Raw genomic sequence first — 26,514 nt, forward strand, 5'->3', positions numbered from 1 at the left:
AGTCATCATGAGACTAGGAGGTCGTCTGAAGAACGCTCAACTCAGTCCAGACGAAATACATCCAATAATCCTGCCCAGACAGTCAAGGTTCACCACATTGGTCATTGCCGAAGCTCACCAGAGAACCCAATATGGAGGTACCCAACTGACTCTAGCCTACACGAGACAAAAATACTGGATCGTAGGAGGCAGAGGTACTGTCAGAGCATACATCTTACGCTGCGCCATCTGCACCCGTCATCGAGGAAGACAAGCTCAACAGCAGATGGGTCAACTGCCGTCAACAAGGATTTCACCAGCCAGGGCATTTCTCCACACAGGAGTGGATTATGCAGGTCCATTCCCCATCCTGAAGTGGAGGCCAACAAATGCACAACCAGGAACAGTGCATATAGCAGTATTTGTGTGCTTCACCACGTCAGCAGTTCACCTAGAGCTCGTCAACAGGCAAAAAACAGAGGCTTTCATCGGCGCCTACAAACGGTTCACGGGAAGACGTGGCATTCCAGCAGTCATGTATAGTGACAATGCCACCACCTTCACAGGAGCAGCAGAGGTCCTAGAGCAACTTTATCACCAGGATTCAAGAGAGAACCAACATGTTCAGGCTGTCCTCGCAACCCATGGAACTCAGTGGAAGTTCATCCCGCCAAGAGCACCACACTTTGGTGGTAAATGGGAGGCAGCCGTGAAATCCGTGAAGTATCACCTGAAGAGGATACTAGGACCATCTACACTCACATACGAAGAGCTCAACAGCGTGATCATCCAGATAGAAGCCTGTCTCAACTCCAGACCAATCTGTCCCATGTCAGATGATCCAGAAGATCTCCAGGTGCTCACTCCAGGACACTTCCTGGTAGGAGAACCCCTTCAACTAGTACCAGAACCATCTCTTCTCCAGAAACCTAGCAGCAAGCTACAGAGATGGAACCTCGTCACCCAGATCACCCAACAATTCTGGTCCAGATGGTCTAAAGAGTGCTTGCAGAGATACCAAGCAATCTACAAATGGAACAATCAACAGGACAACATCAAGGTCGGCGACATGGTCCTGATGATGGATGAATATCCACCAGCAACATGGCCAATCGCCAGAGTCATCGCAACACGACCAGGAGCAGATGGACTCACCAGAGTCGTCACACTGAGAACAGCAAGATCCCAAGTGGCAAGACACGTAGACGGATCACCAGACCCTCAAAATATAAGGGTAACTTACGCCGAGTTTGACAGACCAATCGCCAAACTCTGTCTTCTACCATCAGATCCACCACCAGCAGAAGAACCTCCAGAAGAACAACAAGGGGACCTCCAGGAATCACAGGACTGAGAGCTAAGTATCATTTTGATTAATTATTCAATTACTTGACAATGATACGTCTCTCACCCTGTCCTTCCCCTTACAGACAAAAAACCAATCATCAACAAGAGGAAGTCACAGCTCAAGGGAATTTACGTCTCCCTCAGGCAACCAGCAGTCCAACAGCAGATACAACACCCAGCACTACAACCAGAAGACATCCAACACCTTCCAGAGGATCAGCTGACAACGAAGAATTCAACATTCCTGATGTTGAATTGCCCCCGGGATGTTTGAAACGTAGACATTTAGCGCCCAAATAACAATGAAGGCCCCCGGTCAGGCCAAAAGGTCGACAGCGACACCTCGGGTCACTAGGCCCCGAGCTGACCCCGGAAGTACCGAAAATCGTTCAGTTCATCGTAGTCCATCATCAAGCGCGGTAACGCTTAGCAACCCCAGATAATCCTCGTGTAATTTAGTACATCACCGAGTACATCTCCGGCACAATTAAACTGCATAATTAGCCAGTTTGTGCAGAGTGAATCGCCAGTGAAAGTTAATATTGTTTACAATAACCGAATCTAATTATATATTGTACATCAACGGCTTATTGAGTGAATTTGTGTAAAAGACTTTGACTTTGGTGGCACGTGGCCCCAATTAAACTTTTATAAAACCCTCAATTATTAACAGTCTGATTTTCATACCATTCAATTACCATCCAGTGGATTATTCCTTACAAATTCCTCCCACATCCACCCCTATAGATTAGAAACTCCCCAAATAGATTTTTTTTATTGTAAATTTAATTTACAACAAGAAAGGTGTCTTGACAAAATCCTGTAAAAGAGCCTCTTATCGAGATAATTAATAATAAACAATCGCGGTCGGAATTCCGAGGGGATAGCTCGCGATTTTCGCGGAATCCGGCGCAATAACCGCGTTTTCTTGATTATCAACTAAACAAATGGATTTACGGCCTTTTGTCACAAGACATTTTTTGCAGAGAATCCAATTTCCTACAATAAATGTCTTCTGGTGGAATCCCGTAAATCCATTTGTTTATGTAATAATTGGATTTAAAATTTAAACAACAATCCGCGATTAATTATTAAACTAAGACATCTACGCGATTTTTCGATAAAATCATTAATGTGTAAAATTGAATTTTTGGCAAAAAAACCGTCTTGACAAAATGTTGTAAACCTATTTGTTTACAGGATAATTGGCAAAACGTGTTTTTTGGTGGAAAAATTCTGAAAATCGCGGGCATCCCCCTTGGCGTTCCAAAGCTAATTATTTAAATGTTAATTACCTCATTACGCAATAGCCCTACGGGGTTTTGTCAAAAGATCTTGTTTAGTTGAGGAACGTTGTTTTGGGTGGTCGGGCGTCGGAAAAATTGGGATTGGTGTAGTGAGATGCAATTGAAGACACACGACACTAAATTATAAAAACTTCGTATGTTTATTGTCACTAATTGTAAAAAACTATACAAGTTTCACAAAGTTCGTTGGGTTTCACCCGTGTGAAATCCTGGATCGCTGATATTCTAATTGTAGTTGAGAGACGTTGATAAAGGCGAAATTATAGAATTACGTTGACCGGTACGTTGGAGATACGTTGAAAGACTGATTTGGGGGGGGTCTCAAGTTGGTGACCGAGACCGATGACCAGTGACCCGATGAACCCCGGAAGTATCCGAAATTCATCGATCAGTTGTCGTTGAGTTGGGGGGCGTTTTTTTTAGGTATAGTTTAAACATCCCGCCCGCATTCATCATGCGTGCTGAATCCTCTGTTGATGGTAATCTCTAGTTGTCCTCTTGTTGGTCTGCTGGTGTTGGGTCCATTGGTAGCAAGCAAAGTTTTGCTATCGGTCTGGTGTATTGATGTCGTTGAACCCGAATGTTCTGTGTTGATGGTGATCCATCTGGATTCGTTGGGACCTCTGGTGTTGCTGTGAGCAGTTCTGCGACTCTCACTAGTCCATCAGGCCCTGGCCTTACCGCAATGACTCGCGCCAGTGGCCAACGTGCTGGAGGGAGATCATCATTGATCATCAGGACAATATCGCCCACCTTGATGTTGCGTTGCTGTTGATTCCACTTGTAGATGGAGTGGTAACGTTGAAGACACTCCCTGGACCATCTCGACCAGAATTGTTGTATTTTCTGGGTCACCAGATTCCATCGTGTGATTTTGTTGATATTTGTGTTGAGTTGAGATGGCTCCGGGAGTAGTTGAAGAGGTTCTCCGATGAGGAAATGCCCTGGTGTAAGAGCCTGAAGGTCATCTGGGTCATCTCTCATCGGAACAATAGGCCTTGAGTTGAGACAGGCCTCGATTTGTATCAGGATCGTGTTGAGCTCTTCGTATGTTAACGTTGTTGTTCCTAATACTCGTCGTAGATGATACTTCGTTGACTTTACAGCGGCCTCCCACTTGCCTCCGAAGTGAGGAGCATTTGGTGGGATGAATTTCCAATGGGTTCCGTTGGAAGCAAGAGCAGCTCTTATTTGTTGGTTATCTGGAGATTCTTGGTTGTATAGTCTGTTGAGTTCGTTGGCTGCTCCTTCGAATGTCGTTGCATTGTCACTATACATGATAGCTGGAATGCCTCGCCTTCCAGTGAATCGTTTATATGCTGCGATGAATGCATCCGTTGTTTGTCTGTTGACCAGTTCAAGGTGAACAGCTGAGGTTGTGAAACACACAAAAACCGCTATATGAACCGTTGATGGTTGCGCGTTCGTTGGTCTCCACTTCAGGATTGGAAGTGGCCCTGGATAGTCCACTCCAGTATGCAGGAATGGTCTTGAAGGCGTTGCTCTGGCTGTTGGAAGTTGACCCATTAACTGTTGGGCTCTTGTTGCCCTGAATCTGGTGCAGACAGCACAGCGCAGAATTGCTGCGTGCACTGACTTTCTGCCACCAACGATCCAGTATCGTTGTCTGATGTGAGCCATGGTGAGTTGAACTCCTCCGTGGAGTGTTTTCTGGTGAGCTTCGTTGATGATGAGCGTTGTCAGGCGAGATTGTCGTGGTAAGATAATTGGATGAGTCTCGTCTGGATCAAGCAATGAGTTCTTTAGTCGTCCACCAAGCCTGAGAATTCCTTGATCATCAATTCTCGGGGTGAGCTTGGCCAGTGGATGTTGGCGAGGTAGTTGAATATCTCTGTTCAAGTTCTGAAACACAGATTCAAAGTATTGGTGTTGTGTTACCTTAACCCAGAATGTCCTCGCTTCGTTGAGTTCTATCGTTGTTAATACTGATGAATCGGGCGTTGGTTGTCGTCGAAGTCGTTGGATGGCTCGATTCATCGTTGCGGTGACTTGTAATACTTTTGATTAAGTAGAATATCTGTTGAGGAACTCTGTCAGTGGATGCTGCCTAGCTTCAGCAGCTACTGGGTGAGCTGTTGCTGGTCTCTCTTCAAGAGACACCTCCGTTGGAGAACTGGTTGTATTTTGTGGCCAGGCTGACGGCGGTTTTACTAGCCAGTCAGGCCCTTTCCACCAAAGGTGATGTTCGTTGAGTTGACTCGGTGAAATGCCACGTGAAGCGCAGTCAGCAGGGTTGTAAATCCCACCAACATGTCTCCATACGGCTGTTGGTAATGCTTCCTGGATTTTCGTTACTCTATTGTGAACGAATTCCTTCCATTTCGATGGATGGCTGTTGATCCATGCCAAAGCTACAGAAGAATCAGACCAGAGGTATGTCTCTCCGTTGATTGCCAATGTGCGTTGTGCCCAGCTGACAATTTTTGTTAGCAGAAGGGCCGCGGTTAGCTCCAGGCGTGGAATCGTCAGCTTTTTCAGTGGTGCAACTCTTGTTTTTGCACACACCAAGCTGATTGTTGGTGTTTCGTTGTCTCGTTGAACTCGTAGATAAACGACTGCTCCCATGGCAGCTGTTGATGCGTCGGCAAATCCATGTATTTGTACGTTGGTAGTCGTTGGAGATAGATTTAGCCATCTTGGGATTGACAGTTGATTTAGTTGCGTGAGTTCCTCCCTGAACTCTTTCCACCTTCGAACATAGTCGAGTGGAAGTTGATCATCCCAAGCGAGTTTGAGCAGCCATAGCTCTTGGATGAGTATTTTTCCTCGAACAATGACTGGTGCGATGAATCCAAGAGGATCGAAAATTTGAGCTATTTCCGATAGCAGTACTCTCTTGGTGAAGCTCGTTGAGTTGAATGTTCTAGATTTATATTGAAATAAATCTGTTGCTGGATGCCAGCACAATCCGAGCGTTTTGATGACTGCTTCCTCGAATTGCACTGTACCTGCCGGTCCCGTTGACAAGTTGAGCTGTTGGAGTATCTCTGGGCGATTACTGGTCCACTTTTGAAGTGGAAATCCGCCCGCCTGGCAGATCTGTTGAAGTTGGATTATCATTTCTTTGAATTCTCCCTCAGAGTGCGCTCCACCGTAAATGTCGTCGACATAGCGGCCTTTAGTTAGCGGTAGCACTGCTGCAGGGAATCGTTGACCTTCATCGTTAACGAGTTGTTGAAGAACTCTCAAAGAGAGCCATGGAGAGCATTTCTGTCCATATGTGACCGTTGTTAGTTGGTATGTCACAAGTTGTTGATTGTTGTTTATCCAAAGAATGCGTTGAAGATTCCAATCGTCAGGGTGTACGTTGATTTGTCGAAACATCTTAACGATGTCGGTGCCGAAGACGAGTCGATGTCGTCTCAACCATGTTAGTACATCCATTGCATCCACTTGAAGCTTTCCGCCCGCGTGGAGGATGTCGTTGAGTGAGATACCCGTTGATGTCTTGTTGGAGCCGTTGAAGACTACTCGAAGCTTCGTGGTTAGCGAATCTTCCCTCAGAACCCCATGATGTGGCAGGTAGTAGTTTGTTGCTGGTTCTGATATTTGTTGTATACGTCGCATGTGATCAAGTGCTTCGTATTCGTTGATAAAGTCATAGTAGAGTTTGCTGTAGTCAGGATTAGCGTTTAGTCTTCGTTTCACCGACTGGAGCTGACAAAGCGCTTTATTCCTCGATTCTCCGAGCGCTACTGTTGATGTGCGAAGTGGCAGTCGCACAATGTAGCGCCCAGACGTGTCTCGCTGATGAGTGCGTTGAAAGTGTTCTTCACACTCTAATTCGTCTGGTGTGAGCTCGTTGGTTGGATTTGTTGAGATTGGTGGTTCTTCCTGGCCCAGAATCTTTGTAGAAGCTCCGTTAATTGTTCGTTGGAAGATCCCCTTGCCGCGGATAAGGAGGTCCTCGTTGAAGACGTTGTGTTGCATAATGGACCGGATAAGATCCATCCGAATGTTGTTAGTTGGCCAACTAATTGATCATCGTTGGATTTTTCAATCCCGTTGCCGATGATTTTCCCGTAGTTGTCAGCTCCGATAATTATGTTGAGAGGTCCAGGGGTTGAATAGTTCTCATCTGCCAGTTGAAGCTGCTGCAGTGATCCGATTGATGCAGATGAGCATGAGAACGTTGGTAACCGTGAGGTTAGCTTTTGCAGGATGTGGGCGTTGATCTCAACTTGTTGAAATGGCTGTTTCGTTGATTGGAGCGTGATTGCCACAATCCCTCTCGTTGAACATGCGTGTTTTCCACCAATTCCGATGAGTTCAATCGTTGAATGTCGTCGTTGTAGTTGAAGCTGATGAACCAGGCTTTCCGAAATAAATGAAAGCTCTGAGCCTTGATCGATGAGGATTCTGGCGATCGTGTAAAATCCGGTTTTGGAGAATGCCCTGGCTTTAGCCGTAGCCAAGAGCACTAGTCGCTGATCCGTTGATTTGTGGGAGAACTTAGCGTCCTCTGCGTTGACCGACTTCCGTTGAGTCGATTCTTCGACTTGACTCAGGGGGGCGTAAATCCTCTTGTTAGCCGTTGAATCTGTTGAATTCTCGTTGGATCTAGTTGACTGAGTTGATGTTGGACGACCTGTTGAAAACGAGTGAGGATCAATGATCTGAGTGATGAATGAAAATTATAATAAATCAAACACTCAAACCTGATTCCGCACTCGTTGATGGTTGCTCTGGACCGCTGTTGATTGTCGATGTCGGTGGTCTCTCTCTGTCTGTTGGGTCCATGTGCAACAGCGTGTGGTGCCTGTGTTGACATTTCATGCAAGATTTAGTGCACTTGCATCTCGTCACCAGGTGTGTACCGAAGCAGTTGTAGCATAGTCGTGTTGTTGACAGATGCTCTAGTTTTCTCTGCGCTGAGAGGCTGAGAAATGATGGACACTTTCCAATGAAGTGCTTGGCGTTACAGTACCCACAGCAATCAGCAGGCTTAATACGCTGAGGTTCCTTCCGTTGAACTGTTGCTTCGGCGGCATGATAAACGCGTGCTCGAGGTGGTGATTTTCCACGTTGAATTTTCTCTTTTGGCCGTTGAGAAACCGTTGGTTCGTGTTGATCATCTGGAGTCATGCCTCTTGCTGTTGACTCCAGGAAGTTGACTAACTCCTGCAGAGGTATGAAATTCGTTGATGTTCCCAGCCTCTGTTCCCACGTGGTGCGAGTATCAGCCTCCATTGATCGTTTGAGCAAGTGAAAAACGAATTGATCGCCCAAATCCTCTTTGGGAATCCCGGCGGTGCTAATAAGGTGGTCCACTGTCTCACGAGCAATGTGTGCGTTGGTTATCATGGCCTTGGCGTCTCCCTTAGCCATTGGCCGCAAGTTGAGCACCCTGTTGAAGAGGTGTCCGGCGATGAGACGTGGATTTTCATAATGCCGTTGAAGTTTGTCCCATGCCTTCTCGTAGTTGATGCCCGTAGCAGTGAAGGACGAGATTAGCTCAGCTGGGGGTCCCTTAAGAGCCTCCTTCAGCCTCACCAGCTTTTCTGCAGGCGACATGTCTGGTTTTCTCCCAACCAGATTCTGGAACAGATCAGAAAACTCTTTCCACTGGGAAAATTTACCTTGAAATGTTGGGAGATCGATTCTTTTCAGTTGACTGGTCGTTGTTCGACCCGCGGATAATTTCTCCTTCGTTGATATCTCCCCTTTGAGTTTCCAGATCCTCTTTAGCGTCTGACGTTTCAATTCTCCTGTTCTGAGAAATGCTTTTCCCGTCATCCAGCTGTGATCTGGGGGTAGATTGGCAATCAATGCCTGTGATCGCGCAGCAAATTCGATCCAGGCGTCCTTTAAATACTCCTCATGGCCGTTGAGTTCCTCCAGCGTTGTATCTGAGGTTCATAATTCCCTCAGTTCCTCATCAATTGCGTTGCATTCTAGTATTCTGTCTTGCAGAAACTCTAGTTGATTGTTTGTTCCTGTTGAGAGCTGCGTTGGTGTACTTGAAGTTGATGGCATCGTTGCAATTTCAGACTTCCTCGTCTTGCTAGTTGAGATGTTGACTGAAGGAAAAGTTTCCACTGCAGTTGCCCAGTCTTCATGCTCCTGTGTGGTTGGAGCTTGCGTCTCTGGAGGGTTAACGACGATTGGAGGTACGGGGTTGATCTCGACGTTGATTTCAATGGGTTGGGTTGGATGGTACTCTCCATCATCTGCCATGTTGGTAACTGATACCTACGTTACCGACCGTTGAGCTTTACCGACCGCTGCGCTGTACCGACCGTTGAGTTGACGTTGAGCGGGGTGCGACCTCACTCGTGGAGCACAGTCCCAGTAAGTGGGGGACTACTGGCGAAGTTGAGCGAAGTGGGCCGAGCACTCACGAATGGTCACACACGCGGTCAGGGAAATTTGAGACCCGATGGAATGTAAACACTGAATACAAAGGGTCAAGGGCAATAAACACTTATTGTTCTCGTTGGATTATCGTTGGAATGTTCCAGAATATTCTACGGGTCGTTGATTTCACTATAGGACTTGGCGTCCTTTTTGGTTTTCCGTTGAATTTTCACCACACTTTCACAATTTTTCACTGTTTTTTTACCGCACCATCCGGCTCAAAGGACCAATGTTTAGTTGAGGAACGTTGTTTTGGGTGGTCGGGCGTCGGAAAAATTGGGATTGGTGTAGTGAGATGCAATTGAAGACACACGACACTAAGTTATAAAAACTTCGTATGTTTATTGTCACTAATTGTAAAAAACTATACAAGTTTCACAAAGTTCGTTGGGTTTCACCCGTGTGAAATCCTGGATCGCTGATATTCTAATTGTAGTTGAGAGACGTTGATAAAGGCGAAATTATAGAATTACGTTGACCGGTACGTTGGAGATACGTTGAAAGACTGATTTGGGGGGGGGTCTCAAGTTGGTGACCGAGACCGATGACCAGTGACCCGATGAACCCCGGAAGTATCCGAAATTCATCGATCAGTTGTCGTTGAGTTGGGGGGCGTTTTTTTTAGGTATAGTTTAAACAGATCTTTTTTATTGTAAATTTAATTTACAACAAGAAAGGTCTCTTGACAAAATCCTGTAAAAGAGCCTCTTATCGAGATAATTAATAATAAACAATAGCGGTAGGAATTCCGCGGGGATAGCTCGCGATTTTCGCGGAATCCGGAGCAATAACCGCGTTTTCTTGATTATCAACTAAACAAATGGATTTACGGCCTTTTGTCACAAGACATTTTTTGCAGAGAATCCAATTTTCTACAATAAATGTCTTCTGGTGGAATCCCGTAAATCCATTTGTTTATGTAATAATTGGATTTAAAATTTGAACAACAATCCGCGATTAATTATTAAACTAAGACATCTACGCGATTTTTCGATAAAATCATTAATGTGTAAAATTGAATTTTTGGCAAAAAAACCGTCTTGACAAAATGTTGTAAACCCATTTGTTTACAGGATAATTGGCAAAACGTGTTTTTTGGTGGAAAAATTCTGAAAATCGCGGACATCCCCCTTGGCGTTCCAAAGCTAATTATTTAAATGTTAATTATCTCATTACGCAATAGCCCTACGGGGTTTTGTCAAAAGATCTTTTTTATTGTAAATTTAATTTACAACAAGAAAGGCCTGTTTGGGGATTTGCTGAACTTAGGGTGGATGTGGGTGAAAATTAGGTGAAGGATCTGGTTGGAATTAACACGGGTGAAAATTAGGCTCGTTATTCACTTTTTCACTAAAAGTTTATTGGGGCCACGTGCCACCAAAGTCGAGGTTTACACAAATGTTATATTGCTTAATTGATAATGTACTGATTAATTTCTATTAATGTTCACGACACAATTATTTTACAGTTATTTTAATAAGAGAGGAAAATCCTCCTTAGATCTCTAATGGAGATGTACTCGGAGAGTCACTTTGGTGATTTACTAGGATTAAGGTTGGGAGAGGTTCTTAACAATTAAGCGCGTTACCGTACTCAATAGCTGTCTACGATAGACTGGGGTGAGTTTCGGTACTTCCGGGGTCAGCTCGGTGGCCTAGTGACCCGAGGTGTCGCTGTCGACCTTTTGGCCTGACCGGGCCCTTCATTATAAATTTGGGCGCTAAATGTCTGCGTTTCAAACATCCCGGGGGCAATTCAACATCAGGAATGTTGAATTTTTCGATGTCAGCTGATCCTATGGAAGGTGTTGGATGTCCTCTAGTTGTAGTACTGGGTGTTGTATCTGCTGTTGGACTGCTGGTTGCCTGAGGGAGGCGTAAATTCCCTTGAGCTGTTACTTCCTCTTGTTGATGATTGGTTGTTGTCTGTAAGGGGAAGGACAGGGTGAGAGACGTATCATTGTCAAGTAATTGAATAATTAAAAATGATACTTAGCTCTCAGTCCTGTGATTCCTGGAGGTCCCCTTGTTGATCCTCTGGAGGTTCTTCTGCTGGTGGTGGATCTGATGGTAGTAGACAGAGTTTGGCAATTGGTCTGTCAAACTCTGCGTAGGTTACCCTTATATTTTGAGGGTCTGGTGATCCGTCAACGTGTCTTGACACTTGGGATCTTGCTGTTCTCACTGTGACGACCCTGGTGAGTCCATCTGCTCCTGGTCGTGTTGCGATGACTCTGGCGATTGGCCACGTTGCGGGTGGATATTCATCCATCATCAGGACCATGTCGCCGACCTTGATGTTGTCCTGTTGATTCTTCCATTTGTAGATTGCTTGGTATCTCTGCAAGCACTCCTTAGACCATCTGGACCAGAATTGTTGGGTGATCTGGGTGACGAGGTTCCATCTCTGTAGCTTGCTGCTAGGTTTCTGGAGAAGAGATGGTTCTGGTACTAGTTGAAGGGGCTCTCCTACCAGGAAGTGTCCTGGAGTGAGCACCTGGAGATCTTCTGGATCATCTGACATGGGACAGATTGGTCTGGAGTTGAGACAGGCTTCTATCTGGATGATCACGCTGTTGAGCTCTTCGTATGTGAGTGTTGATGGTCCTAGTATCCTCTTCAGGTGATACTTCACGGATTTCACGGCTGCCTCCCATTTACCACCAAAGTGTGGTGCTCTTGGCGGGATGAACTTCCACTGAGTTCCATGGGTTGCGAGGACAGCCTGAACTTGTTGGTTTTCTCTTGACTCCTGGTGATAAAGTTGCTCTAGGACCTCTGCTGCTCCTGTGAAGGTGGTGGCATTGTCACTATACATGACTGCTGGAATGCCACGTCTTCCTGTGAATCTTTTGTAGGCGCCGATGAAAGCCTCTGTTGTCTGCCTGTTGACGAGCTCTAGGTGAACTGCTGACGTGGTGAAGCACACGAATACTGCTATATGCACTGTTCCTGGTTGTGCATTTGTTGGCCTCCACTTCAGGATGGGGAATGGACCTGCATAGTCCACTCCTGTGTGGAGAAATAGCCTGGCTGGTGAAATCCTTGTTGAACAACTGGTGCATTTGACTGGTCCTGATAGTATCCAACCAAATGCGGTGCGTTGGCCAACTACTGCTGTTCGTCTAGACTTGATGATCTGGTTTTCGATAATCCGCCCATAATAGTCTGCTCCTATGATGATGTCGATCGGTCCAGGTCTGAGATATTGAGGATCGGCTAGGTGGAGGTTCTCTAGTGAGCCGATGTCTGCTAACGTACAAGAGAATGATGGCAGTGTAGTTGTCAATTTCCTCAGTACGTGGGCGCTTATTGTGATCTGCTTCTGCCCCTGAATTGATTGAAGACTGACATTTACTATGCCCTGAGTGATGCCTGAGTTGAGTCCGCCAATTCCTATTAGTTCTGTTGATGATGGCCGTCTATTGAGTTGCAGTTGATGTGCTAATTGATCAGTAATAAAGGATAGCTCCGATCCTTGATCAATTAGCGCTCTCGCTTTCATCGTGAATCCTCTGGGTGAGTGTGCTCTTAGTCTTGCGGTGGCCAGTAATACCGCTTGTTGGTCTTCTTCTGGCTGATGTACTGCGTGGATTTCCGTTGACTCCTCATTGATCCTCTGGTCGATGATCTCCGTTGATGCCGATGATGTACTTAATCCTGTGAATGTAGAGGACCAATGAGGGAGTGAATGATTTTGTTTATTATATTAAATCATTCACTCACTGGTTGAGGTGCCTGGCTTTTGGTGCTCCTCATTCCTCTCCGTTGATCGGAATCCTGCTCCAGTTGATGGTGCCGTTGTCCACGAGCTCCCATTGTGGATGAGCGTGTGGTGATCCCTGTTGCACTCGTGACATGTCTTGGTAGATTTACACTTCGGTTTTCGATGGGGACCCAAACACCTGAAGCATAGCTCCTTATTCACGACGAACTCGTTCCTCTTTACAGGGATGAGTGTCTTGAACAGTGGACAAGCTGCGATGAAATGTCTTCCCTTGCAATACGCGCAGTTCGTCTTGGGGAGAAGCCTTTCTGTAGAATGGGTGTCCTGCTGTTGAGTGGCTGTGTATCCACCCTTTAACTTCGTGACGAGCTTCCTATTTGCTGGACCGCTCTCATGATACTCTTTGAGACTGGCTCCTGCGTTGAGAGCTCTTCCATAAGCCTCAAGAAAGTCTACGAACTCCTGTAGACTGGGAAAGTCCTTGGATGTGCCCAACTTGACCTCCCATTGTTTGAGTGTGTCCACATCCAGTGATCTCCTTAATATGTGGGCGAAGAGTTGCTCGGTGATGTTCTCAGAGTCGAGTCCTGGCACATCCTTCAGTTGGTCGAGGGTCTCGACCACTGCTGAGGCTCTGGATCCGAGGATTTCGGCAGTGGGCTTGTGGATTTGCTGTAAGTCTAATACCTTATTGAAAAGGGATTGAGCCACTAACCTGGGGTCCTCGTACCTCCTGACGAGTTTCTGCCACGCTTTTTCATAGCTCGCTGGCTGCGTATTGAAGGTGGCGATGAGCTCGGCTGGTAGTCCTTTCAAAAACGTCTTCAACCACATGAGTTTCTTGACGGGGGGGATAGTGTCGTCATTCCCTACCATCGTCAGGAATGACTCACTAAATTCCCTCCACTCTTTTCTCTTTCCATCGAAGGGTTTTATTTTTAGGGTCCCCAGTTGATGAGCGTACGTCAAATCCTGGGCTCTGGCTGCATCTCTCGCGTTGACTATCTGGCCTCTTATCTGTCCCATTAAGGTTAAACAACCTCTCTTGTATCGGGACGCCTCGTCATAATCTCTGCCCTGGTGATGTTCATGATTGTCGGGGAGAGAATCAATCAATTGTTCATTGATTTTGTTGAGTTCTGCCCACTCAGACTCAACGATATCTCTCTGGCTCTCCAGTTCCTCAACGGTGTACTGGGCCTGCGTCTCGTATATGCGAGACAATTCCCTATACACCTCTGTGATAATTTGCGCCTTGTTTTTCAGCAACCGAAGTTTGCTGCGTTGAGATGCGCTGATGTCCTGCTCGGAGACTCCTATATCTGAATGCCTCACTTTGATTGGCCTTGGCGGGGTTGGCTCGATGTTGAGGGACTCATCAACCACCGTTAATTTTATTTCCTCCGCTGCATCAGCCCAGGAGCACGACTCCTGCTGAACATCCTTTTGCGTGAGGGTTGAGCTGTCACTGGGCTCGTTGAGGTCGCTCATGATGAGGTGCTTGGTTATCGACGAGTTGAGGAGTATCGGTCAGTTACCGACTGTTGGATGTCTGCTGTCGGCCGGTTATCGACCGTGACGCTGCGATCGCCACCTGTTGATCACTATTCGGCCCAAGTGTTGGGGCTTGTCGAAGTCACTCGAACACTCGCGAGTCTTCCCGATCACTTGAGGAATGTTGTGTTGATTCGACTGACCTTGTGCTTTGTTCGATGTAAACAAAGTGTCTCGCTGCTAATCCCTCGTTGATTTTTCTGCGTTGGAATCCTTGATTTCACTCGTGTGAGCCTCGAAAGTTCTAGAAACACGAATCGTCCAATTTTCACACGCGACACTTCACACAATTTTTAGCACTCACGATCCGGCTCGAAGGACCAATGCTTGGGGATTTGCTGAACTTAGGGTGGATGTGGGTGAAAATTAGGTGAAGGATCTGGTTGGAATTAACACGGGTGAAAATTAGGCTCGTTATTCACTTTTTCACTAAAAGTTTATTGGGGCCACGTGCCACCAAAGTCGAGGTTTACACAAATGTTATATTGCTTAATTGATAATGTACTGATTAATTTCTATTAATGTTCACGACACAATTATTTTACAGTTATTTTAATAAGAGAGGAAAATCCTCCTTAGATCTCTAATGGAGATGTACTCGGAGAGTCACTTTGGTGATTTACTAGGATTAAGGTTGGGAGAGGTTCTTAACAATTAAGCGCGTTACCGTACTCAATAGCTGTCTACGATAGACTGGGGTGAGTTTCGGTACTTCCGGGGTCAGCTCGGGGGCCTAGTGACCCGAGGTGTCGCTGTCGACCTTTTGGCCTGACCGGGCCCTTCATTATAAATTTGGGCGCTAAATGTCTGCGTTTCAAACAAGGCCTCTTGACAAAATCCTGTAAAAGAGCCTCTTATCGAGATAATTAATAATAAACAATAGCGGTAGGAATTCCGCGGGGATAGCTCGCGATTTTCGCGGAATCCGGAGCAATAACCGCGTTTTCTTGATTATCATCCATTTGTTTAGTTGATAATCAAGAAAACGCGGTTATTGCGCCGGATTCCGCGAAAATCGCGACCTATCCCCTCGGAATTCCGACCGCGATTGTTTATTATTAATTATCTCGATATGAAGCTCTTTTACAGGATTTTGTCAAGAGACCTTTCTTGTTGTAAATTAAATTTACAATAAAAAAGATCTGTTTGAAACGTAAACAGAAATACGCCAGGTTTAGCATCAGAACAATCGAGAAAATTCGGACGACCTTGAGGGCATTGAAATTCGGGGCCAGTTCACGCAGAACAACCTAAAAGCATTCAGTTCGTTACGGAAACTCAATCAGAGCAGTTCTCATCTATAAATTGTGTCTAACGTCCCTATCGAGAAATTAGAATCGGGCGTTTAGATATTTTGTAAGGAACGTATAAGTTCCTCGGGTTTTTGAGTACATCATCTATTAAAACCTTATTTTGTCAATTTATCGGAGTGTTAGCAATTCAGCGGATTATTATTGAGATACGCAACGTTATAAATTTCCACGAGGAATAGTTTGTATAATCAGGACACAAGGCTCACGCCTAATAAAAGTACATCAGCAATAGGTTTAGTGGACCATTTGTGTTAAAACATTATTTTCTACCACCAATTGTCCCACTTCCCCTAAATCCCGGCAAAAAACATAGTCACTCCTCAAACATTGGTCCTTCGAGCCGGATAAGGGGCATAGTGAATAATTAGAGTGGTAGAAAACCTCGTGGAAAATCGACGCCACGTCGATTAGAAAATTATCGGGGTTCACATAAGAAAATCAACGGACAGAGATTTCGGGTCAATATTCGTGGTTTATTAGAGTCAGTGCCGAATTCCTTGAGGTCATAAACTAAAAGTATACACGGCTCGTTGTAAACACCGTGAGTGAAAAACCGAGGTCCTTCAAATTGGCCGAGCGAACCTAGCCGAGTCCAGCAGACGTGAGACACATCAACACACCGACACAGCGAAGAGCACAGTCGGTCGGTAACCTCACACAACGGTCACTTACCATGGACAACCAAATCACGGAGCAGCGCAGCAGCAGCGATTCTCAAGACGACCAACAATCAGATGAGTCTATTCAAAGTGTTGTTCCAACCATTTCAATATCTGATTTATCTCATAATGCACATTGCAGCAAGGACATTCCGAAACCTATGTCAGAAAATCATCGAGAATCGGAAATTCAAATCAAAAAAAGGATGTCTGAGGTACCCCCGCTAGGACAATTGAATGGATCTCAGCGATTTAAATTGCAACAGATCGAGTTGCATTTAGATACCCTCAATCATACCAATCAAGAACTTCATCAAGCACTGGAGAGTTCAAGTCTACCCCCACTCACGTGCGAGGAGTTGAATGGGTTGGAACGAACTATCAACGCGGATTGGAAGGAGATGCTCGACGTTCATACGAGTTTAAGCGACGAGTTAAATCCAACTCAAGAGGACATCATCAAGGAGACCTTCCAGAGCGCAACAGTCCTGAAGAGAGAGTGTCTCAGGATGATCTTTCGTCTAAATGGAGAGTTGCAGAGAAAATCAGCCCAGAGCAACTCAACCACTTCAAGTCAGTTACATCAATTAAAGCGCATCAGCTTACCTCCATTCGATGGGAAACACTCAGAATGGAAACAATTCAGTGACCTGTTTCAGTCATTGGTAGGAAAGGATCAATCCATCCCGCCAGTGCAGAAGCTGGTTCGACTGAAAGAAGCCCTGAGGGGAACAGCTGCTAGTCTCATATCTACCTTCACAGTTACTGACGATAATTACGAGAAAGCTTGGGAGAAGCTCGTGAGGAAGTACGAGGATCCCAGATTGATCACTCAAGCTCTATTCAATCGAATCCTCAATCTTCCGAAAATCAGCAAGGCAACTGAGGAGAGCCTCAGCTCCAATTCAGCAGCCGCTCTGGAGACAATGGACCAGCTTGTAGCCATGACTGGTCTATCCAAGGAGCAGCTTATCGAACAGATGATCGTACATCTACTCAGGAAGTCGCTGGACACTGAGACATTAAGAGCCTGGGAGCTGTATGTGGGCAGCTCTAAGGATTTCCCTACCTTGCAAGAAGTCACTAGCTTCGTTGACTCTTGCGGTAGAGGTATCAACGCTGGCTCTAAGCTACATGCAAACACAGAGAAAAATCATCAGAGTACATCAGCAATGCATCATCGAAAGAAGAGCGCTCTCGTCGTAGCGAGTGCTCAGAAAGAGCCAGGACAAACCCCAAAGGATTTTTCAAAGGACAACTGTGCCTTCTGCAAGGAGGCACACTTCATCTCCAGCTGTCCTAAATTCATCGATCTATCACCTGAGAAGAGGAATGAGGTGGTGGCCAGCAAAAGGCTGTGTTTCAATTGTCTTGGACCACATCTGTTCTCCAAATGTAAGAGCAGCAAGACTTGTTACACCTGCAAGAGAAGACACCACACCCTCATTCACGGCGGAAACTCCTACACTGGAAGTGGAGGGGCTGAACGAAGACTTTCCACAGCAGGAGACCAACCAATCGCCGGACCCTCGCATAACGGAAGTGAGTAAAATTTCCTACTCATAATCCACTCGAGCATTCACTGATCGCATTTAAACCACATCTTAGTAGCACGAGAAAATTCATCAGCATCAATCATCAATGAGAAGATCAGTGAGCCAACGGAGAAAATCATCGAGGAAGGTATCATCAATCAGGAAATCAGCCAGCAGAGCAGTCATCATTCTTCAGGAGATCATCAGCACGTACTGCTTGCAACAGCACAAGCCAAAGCTTATTCAGCAAAGGGCTATTCACTCCTAGCAAGGATACTAATCGATCAAGGCTCAGAGCTATCGTTCGTCTCTGACTCTTTAGTGCATCAGCTTCAACTTCAACGGAGGTCATCATCAATAGAAATAGCAGGAATAGGAGGAATCAATTCAGGTCGCACGAGAGGAGTCGTTTCAATACTTCTCCAGGCAGTTCATACCACGCAACAAATTCAAATCCACGCACATATTTTAAAGAAGCTAACCGCAAGACTGCCATCGTTCTCGTGTTCGACAACCGGGATCAACCACTTCCGAGGTCTTCAGCTAGCTGATCCTGGCTATCTTACACCTGGTCCAATAGACATCATCATAGGGGCGGACATCTACGGGCGGATCATCGAAAACAGAGTCGTCAAGCCCAAACAAACTCACCTAGTTGGCCAACAAACGATTTTCGGTTGGATAATAACCGGGCCAATCGAGAATCAAGGTTGTTCACCGAGAGTATCCCTAACGGCCGTAAGGAACTCATCGAACGAACAACTATTAGAGCTATTGCAAAAATTCTGGACCCAGGAGGAGTTACCATATAACTCACATCAAGAGCTATCACCAGAGGAAATCGAGTGCGAAGAATTCTTTAAACGCACACACTTCAGAGATATCAAAGGACGGTACATAGTGAGACTACCCTTAAGGACATCAGCAAAAGTGCTAGGAGAATCGAGATTCATTGCCTCAAGGCAACTCCAATCAGTCACAAGGCGCCTCAAATCAAACGCGGCCTACGCCAAACTCTACACAGAATTCATCGAGGAGTACGAGTCACTTGGACACATGAGGAAATCAGCGGAGAGCACAGAACCCGCAATAGCCTATTATCTACCGCATCATGGGGTTCTGCGCACAGACGCAATCACAACAAAGTTAAGAGTTGTGTTCAATGGATCAAGTCCAAGTTCATCGGGGTTGTCGCTGAACGACATCCTCTACCCTGGTGAAAAACTTCAGGTTGACACAATGAACGTGCTGACCTGGCTTAGAAGACATCGGTTCACATTTGGAACGGACATCGTGAAGATGTTCAGACAAATAGCAGTGCATGAAGACGATTGGGATCTACAAAGGATTCTGTGGCTTAACGAGAATCATGAGCTCATCATCTATAGACTTACCACAGTAACCTATGGACTCAATTGCTCTCCATGGCTCTCACTTCGAGTCCTTCAACAATTAGCCGAAGACGAAGGACATCGCTATCCAGCCGCAGTCGAGACTCTCACCAAAGGCCGTTATGTAGATGACATTTACGGCGGAGCAGACACAGTACATCAGCTTAAAGAAATCGCTTGGCAGCTACAAGGTCTCTGCGAAGCAGGAGGATTTCCCCTACAGAAGTGGAGCACCAACTGCCCAACGGCGCTGGAAGATTTAGGTTTATCAACTAATTCATCACCTATCCAATTCGAGGAGTCTATTACTAAGGTGCTCGGACTGTGCTGGCACCAATCGAGTGACACATTTCGTTACAAATCCAAGGAATTCACCTCACAGACCTTTACTAAGAGATCAGTGCTATCAGAGATAGCCCAACTATTCGATCCATTAGGATTTCTAGCTCCAGTCGTCGTACGAGGCAAGATGATCATCCAGGACTTATGGAGACTCAAAATCAATTGGGATGAATCACTTCCTTAGGAGTACGTTCGAAAATGGAGAAACTTCAGAGAAAATATCAATGAACTAGAGAAGATATCTGTACCCAGATGGCTGAGAATCTCATCAAACACATCTGGCATCGAGATTCACGGATTTGCAGATGCATCAACCGTTGCAATGAGTGCAGTGGTGTATATCCGTTGCAAGGAGATCAACAAACCAGCATCAGTGACAATGGTCTGCGCTAAAACAAAGGTGGCGCCTCTCAAACGTATGACCATCCCCAGACTCGAGTTAACCGCAGCTGTACTGCTCACTCAGCTAGTGGTCACAACGCAGAAGATGCTGGAATTAACAGACGAGAAAATTCACCTGTGGTCTGATTCAGCAGTAGCACTGGCTTGGATCAGGAGCCACTCATCACGATGGAAGGACTTCGTTCAAAATCGAGTAAATAAAATTCAGGAGTCACTTCCCACCGCTACCTGGAGGCACATCAGTGGAAAGGAAAATCCAGCTGACTGCGCCTCCAGGGGAATAACAACGAGGGAATTATCAGAGCATAAACTATGGTGGTCAGGACCCGAGTGGCTAACTCAAGAGAATGACCACTGGCCATCATCACCAATCGACATTCCAGAGGAAGCAGCAATAGAAACAAGAGCAACTCCAGCTCATCCAGCAACAGCAATGCAGGTTAAAGAAATTGCGGCAATCCTCAATAAATACTCAACACTAGAGAAAGTCCTACAAGTATCAGCCACAATAAGTAGGGCAATCAAGAGATTTAGAAGAGAAGAGGTCCCCCAGTCACCTGTCCTTACAACTCAAGAGCTCAACGAGGCCAGGATATTCTGGGTAAAATTAACACAAACTCAATATTTTGCCTCTGCTTACAGGATACTTGTGAGAGATCAACAACTGCCAAAAAATCATCCAATGGCTAAGTTGACGCCAATAATCAATGAAGAGGGCATCATCAGACTTGGTGGCCGCCTCAAAAACTCTCTATTAGACCCTGACGAGATTCATCCAGTTATTCTACCTCGTCAGTCTCGCCTCACCACATTAATTATCGAAGAAGCTCATCGGAGAACCCTGCATGGCGGCACTCAACTAACACTAGCCTACACCCGCCAGAAATATTGGATCATCGGAGGACGAGGAACGGTACGCGCGTATATTTTACGCTGCGCCATTTGCACCAGGCACCGAGCAAGAAGGGCGCAGCAACAGATGGGCCAGCTACCAGCCGTAAGAGTATCTCCGACGAGAGCGTTTCTCCACACGGGAGTGGACTACGCAGGACCTCTTCCCATCCTCAAATGGCGACCCACAAACGCTCAACCCTCACGGGTACATATTGCAGTATTTGTGTGTTTTAGTACATCAGCAGTCCATTTGGAGTTGGTTACAAGGGAAACGGTAGAGGGATTCATCGGAGCCTATAAGCGATTCACCGGAAGGAGAGGTATCCCAAAGGTCATGTACAGTGACAACGCAACAACGTTCACCGGAACGTCCAAGGTCCTCACCAGGCTCTACAATCAGCAGACCGAAGAAAATCAGCAAATCCAAGCTGCCCTCGCCACGAATGGGACCCAGTGGAGCTTTTCACCGCCTAGAGCCCCCCATTTCGGTGGAAAATGGGAGGCAGCCGTTAAATCGACGAAGCATCACCTAAAGAGAGTCCTCGGGCCATCGACATACACCTACGAGGAACTCAATAGCGTCCTGGTTCAGATAGAAGCCTGTCTGAACTCCAGGCCAATCACCCCAATGTCGGATGACCCAGAGGACCTACAAGCGCTCACCCCAGGACACTTCCTGATCGGTGAGCCTCTGCAACTAGTTCCAGAGCCATCACTAGTCAATGAGAATCCTATCAAGCTGCAGAGATGGAATCTAGTCAAGCAGAAGGTTCAACAATTCTGGGCCAGGTGGTCCAGAGAATGCCTTCAAAGATACCAGGCCATCTACAAGTGGAATAAACGGAGAGAAAACATCAAGGTCGGGGACATGGTTCTCATGGTAGATGAGGACTATCCACCCGCACAATGGCCAATAGCAAGAGTTATAGCTGTTCATCCAGGAGCTGACAGTTTAACAAGAGTAGCAACTGTCAGAACATCAAGAGCAGTCGTTCCAACAAATCAGAACGGCACACCCATCATCGAGAGAGTTAGCAGCACGAGTATGACGTTCAAGAGACCTATCGCCAAGCTCTGTCTCTTACCGACGGATCCACCACCAGCAGAAACTCCTCCAGAAGATGAGCCAGAGCCAGAGCCAGAGTTAATCGACGAGTAAAATTCAACGAAATAAATTCATATGAACATTTATCAAAACGCATTGAGAGAATTATCAAAGAAATTCATCATCCCTGATGATGAATGCCCCCGGGATGTTTGAAACGTAAACAGAAATACGCCAGGTTTAGCATCAGAACAATCGAGAAAATTCGGACGACCTTGAGGGCATTGAAATTCGGGGCCAGTTCACGCAGAACAACCTAAAAGCATTCAGTTCGTTACGGAAACTCAATCAGAGCAGTTCTCATCTATAAATTGTGTCTAACGTCCCTATCGAGAAATTAGAATCGGGCGTTTAGATATTTTGTAAGGAACGTATAAGTTCATCGGGTTTTTGAGTACATCATCTATTAAAACCTTATTTTGTCAATTTATCGGAGTGTTAGCAATTCAGCGGATTATTATTGAGATACGCAACGTTATAAATTTCCACGAGGAATAGTTTGTATAATCAGGACACAAGGCTCACGCCTAATAAAAGTACATCAGCAATAGGTTTAGTGGACCATTTGTGTTAAAACATTATTTTCTACCACCAATTGTCCCACTTCCCCTAAATCCCGGCAAAAAACATAGTCACTCCTCAAACAAGATCTTTTGACAAAACCCCGTAGGGCTATTGCGTAATGAGATAATTAACATTTAAATAATTAGCTTTGGAACGCCAAGGGGGATGCCCGCGATTTTCAGAATTTTTCCACCAAAAAACACGTTTTGCCAATTATCCTGTAAACAAATGGGTTTACAACATTTTGTCAAGACGGTTTTTTTGCCAAAAATTCAATTTTACACATTAATGATCTTATCGAAAAATCGCGTAGATGTCTTAGTTTAATAATTAATCGCGGATTGTTGTTTAAATTTTACATCCAATTATTACATAAACAAATGGATTTACGGGACCCGCCATAAGACATTTGTTGTAGACAATTTGATTCTTTGATAATCAAGAAATCGCGTTTATTATTCAACGTGTTTATTATTATTTCGACAATTTTAAACATTAATTATGTAATTTAATCACCCCCTCTACCCCCTCCCCCCAAGGTTTGTCTTGAAATTGGCAATGATTGAGAGAGAAATATCTTCCCCCCCCCCCCCTCTCTTCCTCTCACTAGCGGAATGGAACGTCCGTCCGTGGAGAAGGGGAAGCACGCACACCGCTTACCCGCGGCACACGGACGTACAGCCGCGCAAAGCTCGCGCCCCATTGGCCGGTCTTTTCACCCCCATATCTCGATAGGGGTGCGTCGGGGCGAAAAGTGGAAAAGGACTTTTCGGTTCCAAACCACCCCCCAAACACGCCGGTGCACCCTTCACAATAAGATAAAGAGGACCCTGTATAACCGTGTCGCATCGTGCATGAAAGTGTATTGCATCATACATATACATATATATATATATATTTTTTTCCTTTTATTTTACATTGAAAAGGAATGAGGAGCCAGTTGGGATTTCGTCACAAAGTCGTGCGGCTCGTAAATTGGGCTCATTGAAAATATATAAGGAAAAATTCCTATCAAGATTGTCAATTTTCGAGTTGCAAATATCTTTCCTGTCAAAAATTGTGACTCTGGGGAGAGGACGTTGATGTTCTCCCGTTATTTTTTCACACTCTTGTGTCCCAGAATACATTGAAAATAGTGGGAAAACATTGGAGGACGTGTACCGGCTGATTTCTGGTCCATTCCTCATTTTGGAGCAGAAGGTGAAAAGAAAGCTTTAGAAAATTAACTAGTTTTGTCAATGTAAGACTATCATGATCATTCGCAAAAAACCAGTGATACAGCGAAGGAACCACGAGAATACTTGGCTGATATCTGAGTTCAATCTCCTCCAAAAAAAAAAATGAACCTATTTTTGTTGTGTTTTTGTTTTTTTATTGGTGTTGTTGCTAACAATTTGGGGGTACTCCGGGCCGCTAGTGATCAATTGAGTTTTGGACTAAAGAGAATTTCCCGACGATTGCAAGTGTTAGAGTTACGATGAATGAACATTTTAAGGTCTCCACGAGACCTGGCCTCAATAAAGCACAACTAGCTGATGTAAGCAAAGCGTTACAACAATTTTTTTCAAGCATCTCCAACATGCTTGATGAGTTGTTTTTATCATTAGAAAAATTTTTTTTTTTTTTCAATATTCTAGCAGTTTCCAAGAATTCTTAACATTTCTATCTGATCAATGAGGGCCTTCGAAATCCAATTTTGAAATCAATTTTATTGATTATTTTTCCCATCCAAATCTTGGCCAATAGGATTGCACCATTCGACGTTATTTTATATAGTCAACACGGTATTTCAGCGGAAATTCTTGGAAATTTCACTGATTATTTTTTTCATCCCAATTTCAACCAATCAAATGGTGGCATTTCCCGTCACGTGGTACAAGTAAGAGAGTTTTACTTCGGATATTTTTCGGATATTTCCCTGTTTGTTGCTAAGCAATGAAAATCCTATAAAAAAAATCACAAAAAAACTTTTGTGAAAAAATTTCGCCAAGTTGACGTTTTATTGGCTGATCCTATTTTCCAAAAAAAATATGGTTACTTTTGTTTACAAAAAAAACTTGAAATAAAAAATACGCCAAGCACATCGTTCACAATTCATATTGGTTAGAGGAACCTGATATCTCAAGTGAATGAATCCAGGAACATTTATGAATAGCAAATCGCCATTCTAAACGCTAAATAACAAAACGCCCTCTGCAAATTGTCGGCTCAAGTCTGATCAATGAGTCTGAAACACATAAATGATACATACGCTCATATGTCCATGTGTGAGCAGACTTTAATATATCTGTGATTTATAAACTGGCCATCTTGAAAAAACTAGCGCCACCAACGGTAACTAGCGTCGCCAATTGCCAATTCGATTTTCAGAAAAAAGTCCACTTGGCGCGCCCGGCATTTTATGTATACTTCAGAAAATAAAAATTGTATGTAAGTGAGTAGTTAATAGATAGATGGGTGTCGAACTTCATTTCTAGAAAGCAATAAACAAATTTCGGAGAAAATATTGTACAATCTCCGAAATTAAGTCAATCGTTGGTGATATAGTTACTCGAAAAACATTCGATTGTAGATTATCCCAATTCAACGGTCGATCGAGGAATCAAGTGGAAATGATCTTAATCGTGAATACCATATTCAGTTGAATCAATTGAGAAGGTTAAATACTCCGGTTGAGTAATGTTGCAATCCACTGATGAAGTACTGAGGCGTTCTATCGTAATGAATTGACCGGTAACAATCGGTACTTTCTATCAAGGGACATATAGTGACACAGTGTTAACATAACATATGTCTTGTTGTGTTGTTTTGATCAATCGTAGTTCTCCTATTTAATACTGTGTTAGGCAGTACCCTACGATGGAAAGCGCCCAGTGTTATTGACTTACAAATAACGCGGCGCGCCAAGTGGACTTTTTTCTGAAAATCGAATTGGCAATTGGCGACGCTAGTTACCGTTGGTGGCGCTAGTTTTTTCAAGATGGCCAGTTTATAAATCACAGATATATTAAAGTCTGCTCACACATGGACATATGAGCGTATGTATCATTTATGTGTTTCAGACTCATTGATCAGACTTGAGCCGACAATTTGCAGAGGGCGTTTTGTTATTTAGCGTTTAGAATGGCGATTTGCTATTCATAAATGTTCCTGGATTCATTCACTTGAGATATCAGGTTCCTCTAACCAATATGAATTGTGAACGATGTGCTTGGCGTATTTTTTATTTCAAGTTTTTTTTGTAAACAAAAGTAACCATATTTTTTTTGGAAAATAGGATCAGCCAATAAAACGTCAACTTGGCGAAATTTTTTCACAAAAGTTTTTTTGTGATTTTTTTTATAGGATTTCACTCATTTTTGCAAAGCATAACAATCACTTGCAAAATAATATAAGCAACAAAATCACTGAAACATGGAAGGGAAAATCATCATTCAGAAATAATTTTATCTAATCATTTAAATAATTAAAAATGATTAGACAAAATCATTAAAATGTGATGTTTTTCCCTACTATTTAGTTTCACTGATTTTATCGAATCATTCAAATAATAAAAATGATTAGACAAAGTCGCTGAAATTTAATGTTCTTCTCTTTCATTCCTTTTCACTGATTTGTTTACCAATTAATAATTTTTTTATTTGCTATTTTTGTTTGCATGATTTGTTTCACTTATTTTTATACAGAAAAGCATGTAAATTATTTTAAAAAAAGTTAAAAACATCAGTGACAAAAAATAAAAGGCCAATATTAATTTTTTTAATGATTTTAACTAATCATTTCCACAATAACAACATTATGCAAACGGCTCACAAAGAAACCTCATCTGTATAGGTTAGATTTTCTGTCAGCCGGCTTCATAATCTATCTAATCATTTAAATAATTGAAAATAATTAGATAAAACCATTGAAGTTTGATGTTTTTCCATTTCATTTCGATTCACTGATTTTCTTACTAATTAATAATTTTGTTATTTGTTATTTCTGTTTGTATCATTTTTTTCAATCGATTTTTGTC

General features: G+C 44.2%; 6 protein-coding genes across 6 annotated transcripts; 2 read left to right on the forward strand and 4 right to left on the reverse strand.

The window, feature by feature from the left end:
• The first annotated feature begins 7 nt into the window (after nucleotides 1-7).
• LOC135166761 (uncharacterized) lies at nucleotides 8-1,333 on the forward strand. The gene has a single exon (XM_064129321.1). The coding sequence runs from the start codon at nucleotides 8-10 to the stop codon at nucleotides 1,331-1,333; it is 1,326 nt and encodes a 441-aa protein (XP_063985391.1).
• A 1,786-nt stretch (nucleotides 1,334-3,119) lies between these two features.
• LOC135166762 (uncharacterized) lies at nucleotides 3,120-4,631 on the reverse strand. Its single transcript, XM_064129322.1, has one exon. It carries the CDS (start codon nucleotides 4,629-4,631, stop codon nucleotides 3,120-3,122), a length of 1,512 nt encoding a protein of 503 aa, XP_063985392.1.
• A 27-nt stretch (nucleotides 4,632-4,658) lies between these two features.
• On the reverse strand, nucleotides 4,659-6,221 carry LOC135166763 (uncharacterized). Its single transcript, XM_064129323.1, has one exon. It carries the CDS (start codon nucleotides 6,219-6,221, stop codon nucleotides 4,659-4,661), a length of 1,563 nt encoding a protein of 520 aa, XP_063985393.1.
• Nucleotides 6,222-6,325: 104 nt separating this feature from the next.
• On the reverse strand, nucleotides 6,326-8,401 carry LOC135166525 (uncharacterized). Its single transcript, XM_064128830.1, has 2 exons — nucleotides 7,313-8,401; nucleotides 6,326-7,242 (listed from the first exon to the last, which is right to left on the reverse strand). The coding sequence occupies exons 1-2, from the start codon at nucleotides 8,388-8,390 to the stop codon at nucleotides 6,434-6,436; spliced, it is 1,887 nt and encodes a 628-aa protein (XP_063984900.1). The 5' UTR covers nucleotides 8,391-8,401; the 3' UTR covers nucleotides 6,326-6,433.
• A 2,608-nt stretch (nucleotides 8,402-11,009) lies between these two features.
• LOC135166764 (uncharacterized) lies at nucleotides 11,010-14,228 on the reverse strand. The gene is made up of 2 exons (XM_064129324.1): nucleotides 12,737-14,228; nucleotides 11,010-12,670 (listed from the first exon to the last, which is right to left on the reverse strand). Exons 1-2 carry the CDS (start codon nucleotides 14,226-14,228, stop codon nucleotides 11,010-11,012), a joined length of 3,153 nt encoding a protein of 1,050 aa, XP_063985394.1.
• Nucleotides 14,229-16,277: 2,049 nt separating this feature from the next.
• LOC135166765 (uncharacterized) lies at nucleotides 16,278-21,986 on the forward strand. The gene is made up of 3 exons (XM_064129326.1): nucleotides 16,278-17,805; nucleotides 17,872-19,646; nucleotides 19,716-21,986. The coding sequence occupies exons 1-3, from the start codon at nucleotides 16,278-16,280 to the stop codon at nucleotides 21,984-21,986; spliced, it is 5,574 nt and encodes a 1,857-aa protein (XP_063985396.1).
• Nucleotides 21,987-26,514: the final 4,528 nt, after the last annotated feature.

The sequence above is a fragment of the Diachasmimorpha longicaudata genome, chromosome 10 (genome assembly GCF_034640455.1).
Source record: "Diachasmimorpha longicaudata isolate KC_UGA_2023 chromosome 10, iyDiaLong2, whole genome shotgun sequence".
In the NCBI taxonomy this organism is placed as follows: Eukaryota; Metazoa; Arthropoda; class Insecta; order Hymenoptera; family Braconidae; genus Diachasmimorpha; species Diachasmimorpha longicaudata.

What these genes read in the sequence shown, in the direction of transcription:
- LOC135166763 (XM_064129323.1), bottom strand. Translation starts at nt 6,221, where the DNA reads ATGCGACGTATACAACAAATATCAGAACCAGCAACAAACTACTACCTG.
- LOC135166765 (XM_064129326.1), top strand. Translation starts at nt 16,278, where the DNA reads ATGGACAACCAAATCACGGAGCAGCGCAGCAGCAGCGATTCTCAAGAC. An exon ending in CGGACCCTCGCATAACGGAA is followed by an intron (nt 17,806 to 17,871) that starts GTGAGTAAAATT and finishes ACCACATCTTAG; the next exon opens with TAGCACGAGAAAATTCATCA. An exon ending in GATTTCTAGCTCCAGTCGTC is followed by an intron (nt 19,647 to 19,715) that starts GTACGAGGCAAG and finishes TCACTTCCTTAG; the next exon opens with GAGTACGTTCGAAAATGGAG.
- LOC135166762 (XM_064129322.1), bottom strand. Translation starts at nt 4,631, where the DNA reads ATGAATCGAGCCATCCAACGACTTCGACGACAACCAACGCCCGATTCA.
- LOC135166761 (XM_064129321.1), top strand. Translation starts at nt 8, where the DNA reads ATGAGACTAGGAGGTCGTCTGAAGAACGCTCAACTCAGTCCAGACGAA.
- LOC135166525 (XM_064128830.1), bottom strand. Translation starts at nt 8,390, where the DNA reads ATGACGGGAAAAGCATTTCTCAGAACAGGAGAATTGAAACGTCAGACG. An exon ending in ATCAACGAGTGCGGAATCAG is followed by an intron (nt 7,243 to 7,312) that starts GTTTGAGTGTTT and finishes CGTTTTCAACAG; the next exon opens with GTCGTCCAACATCAACTCAG.
- LOC135166764 (XM_064129324.1), bottom strand. Translation starts at nt 14,228, where the DNA reads ATGAGCGACCTCAACGAGCCCAGTGACAGCTCAACCCTCACGCAAAAG. An exon ending in AAAGCCAGGCACCTCAACCA is followed by an intron (nt 12,671 to 12,736) that starts GTGAGTGAATGA and finishes CTACATTCACAG; the next exon opens with GATTAAGTACATCATCGGCA.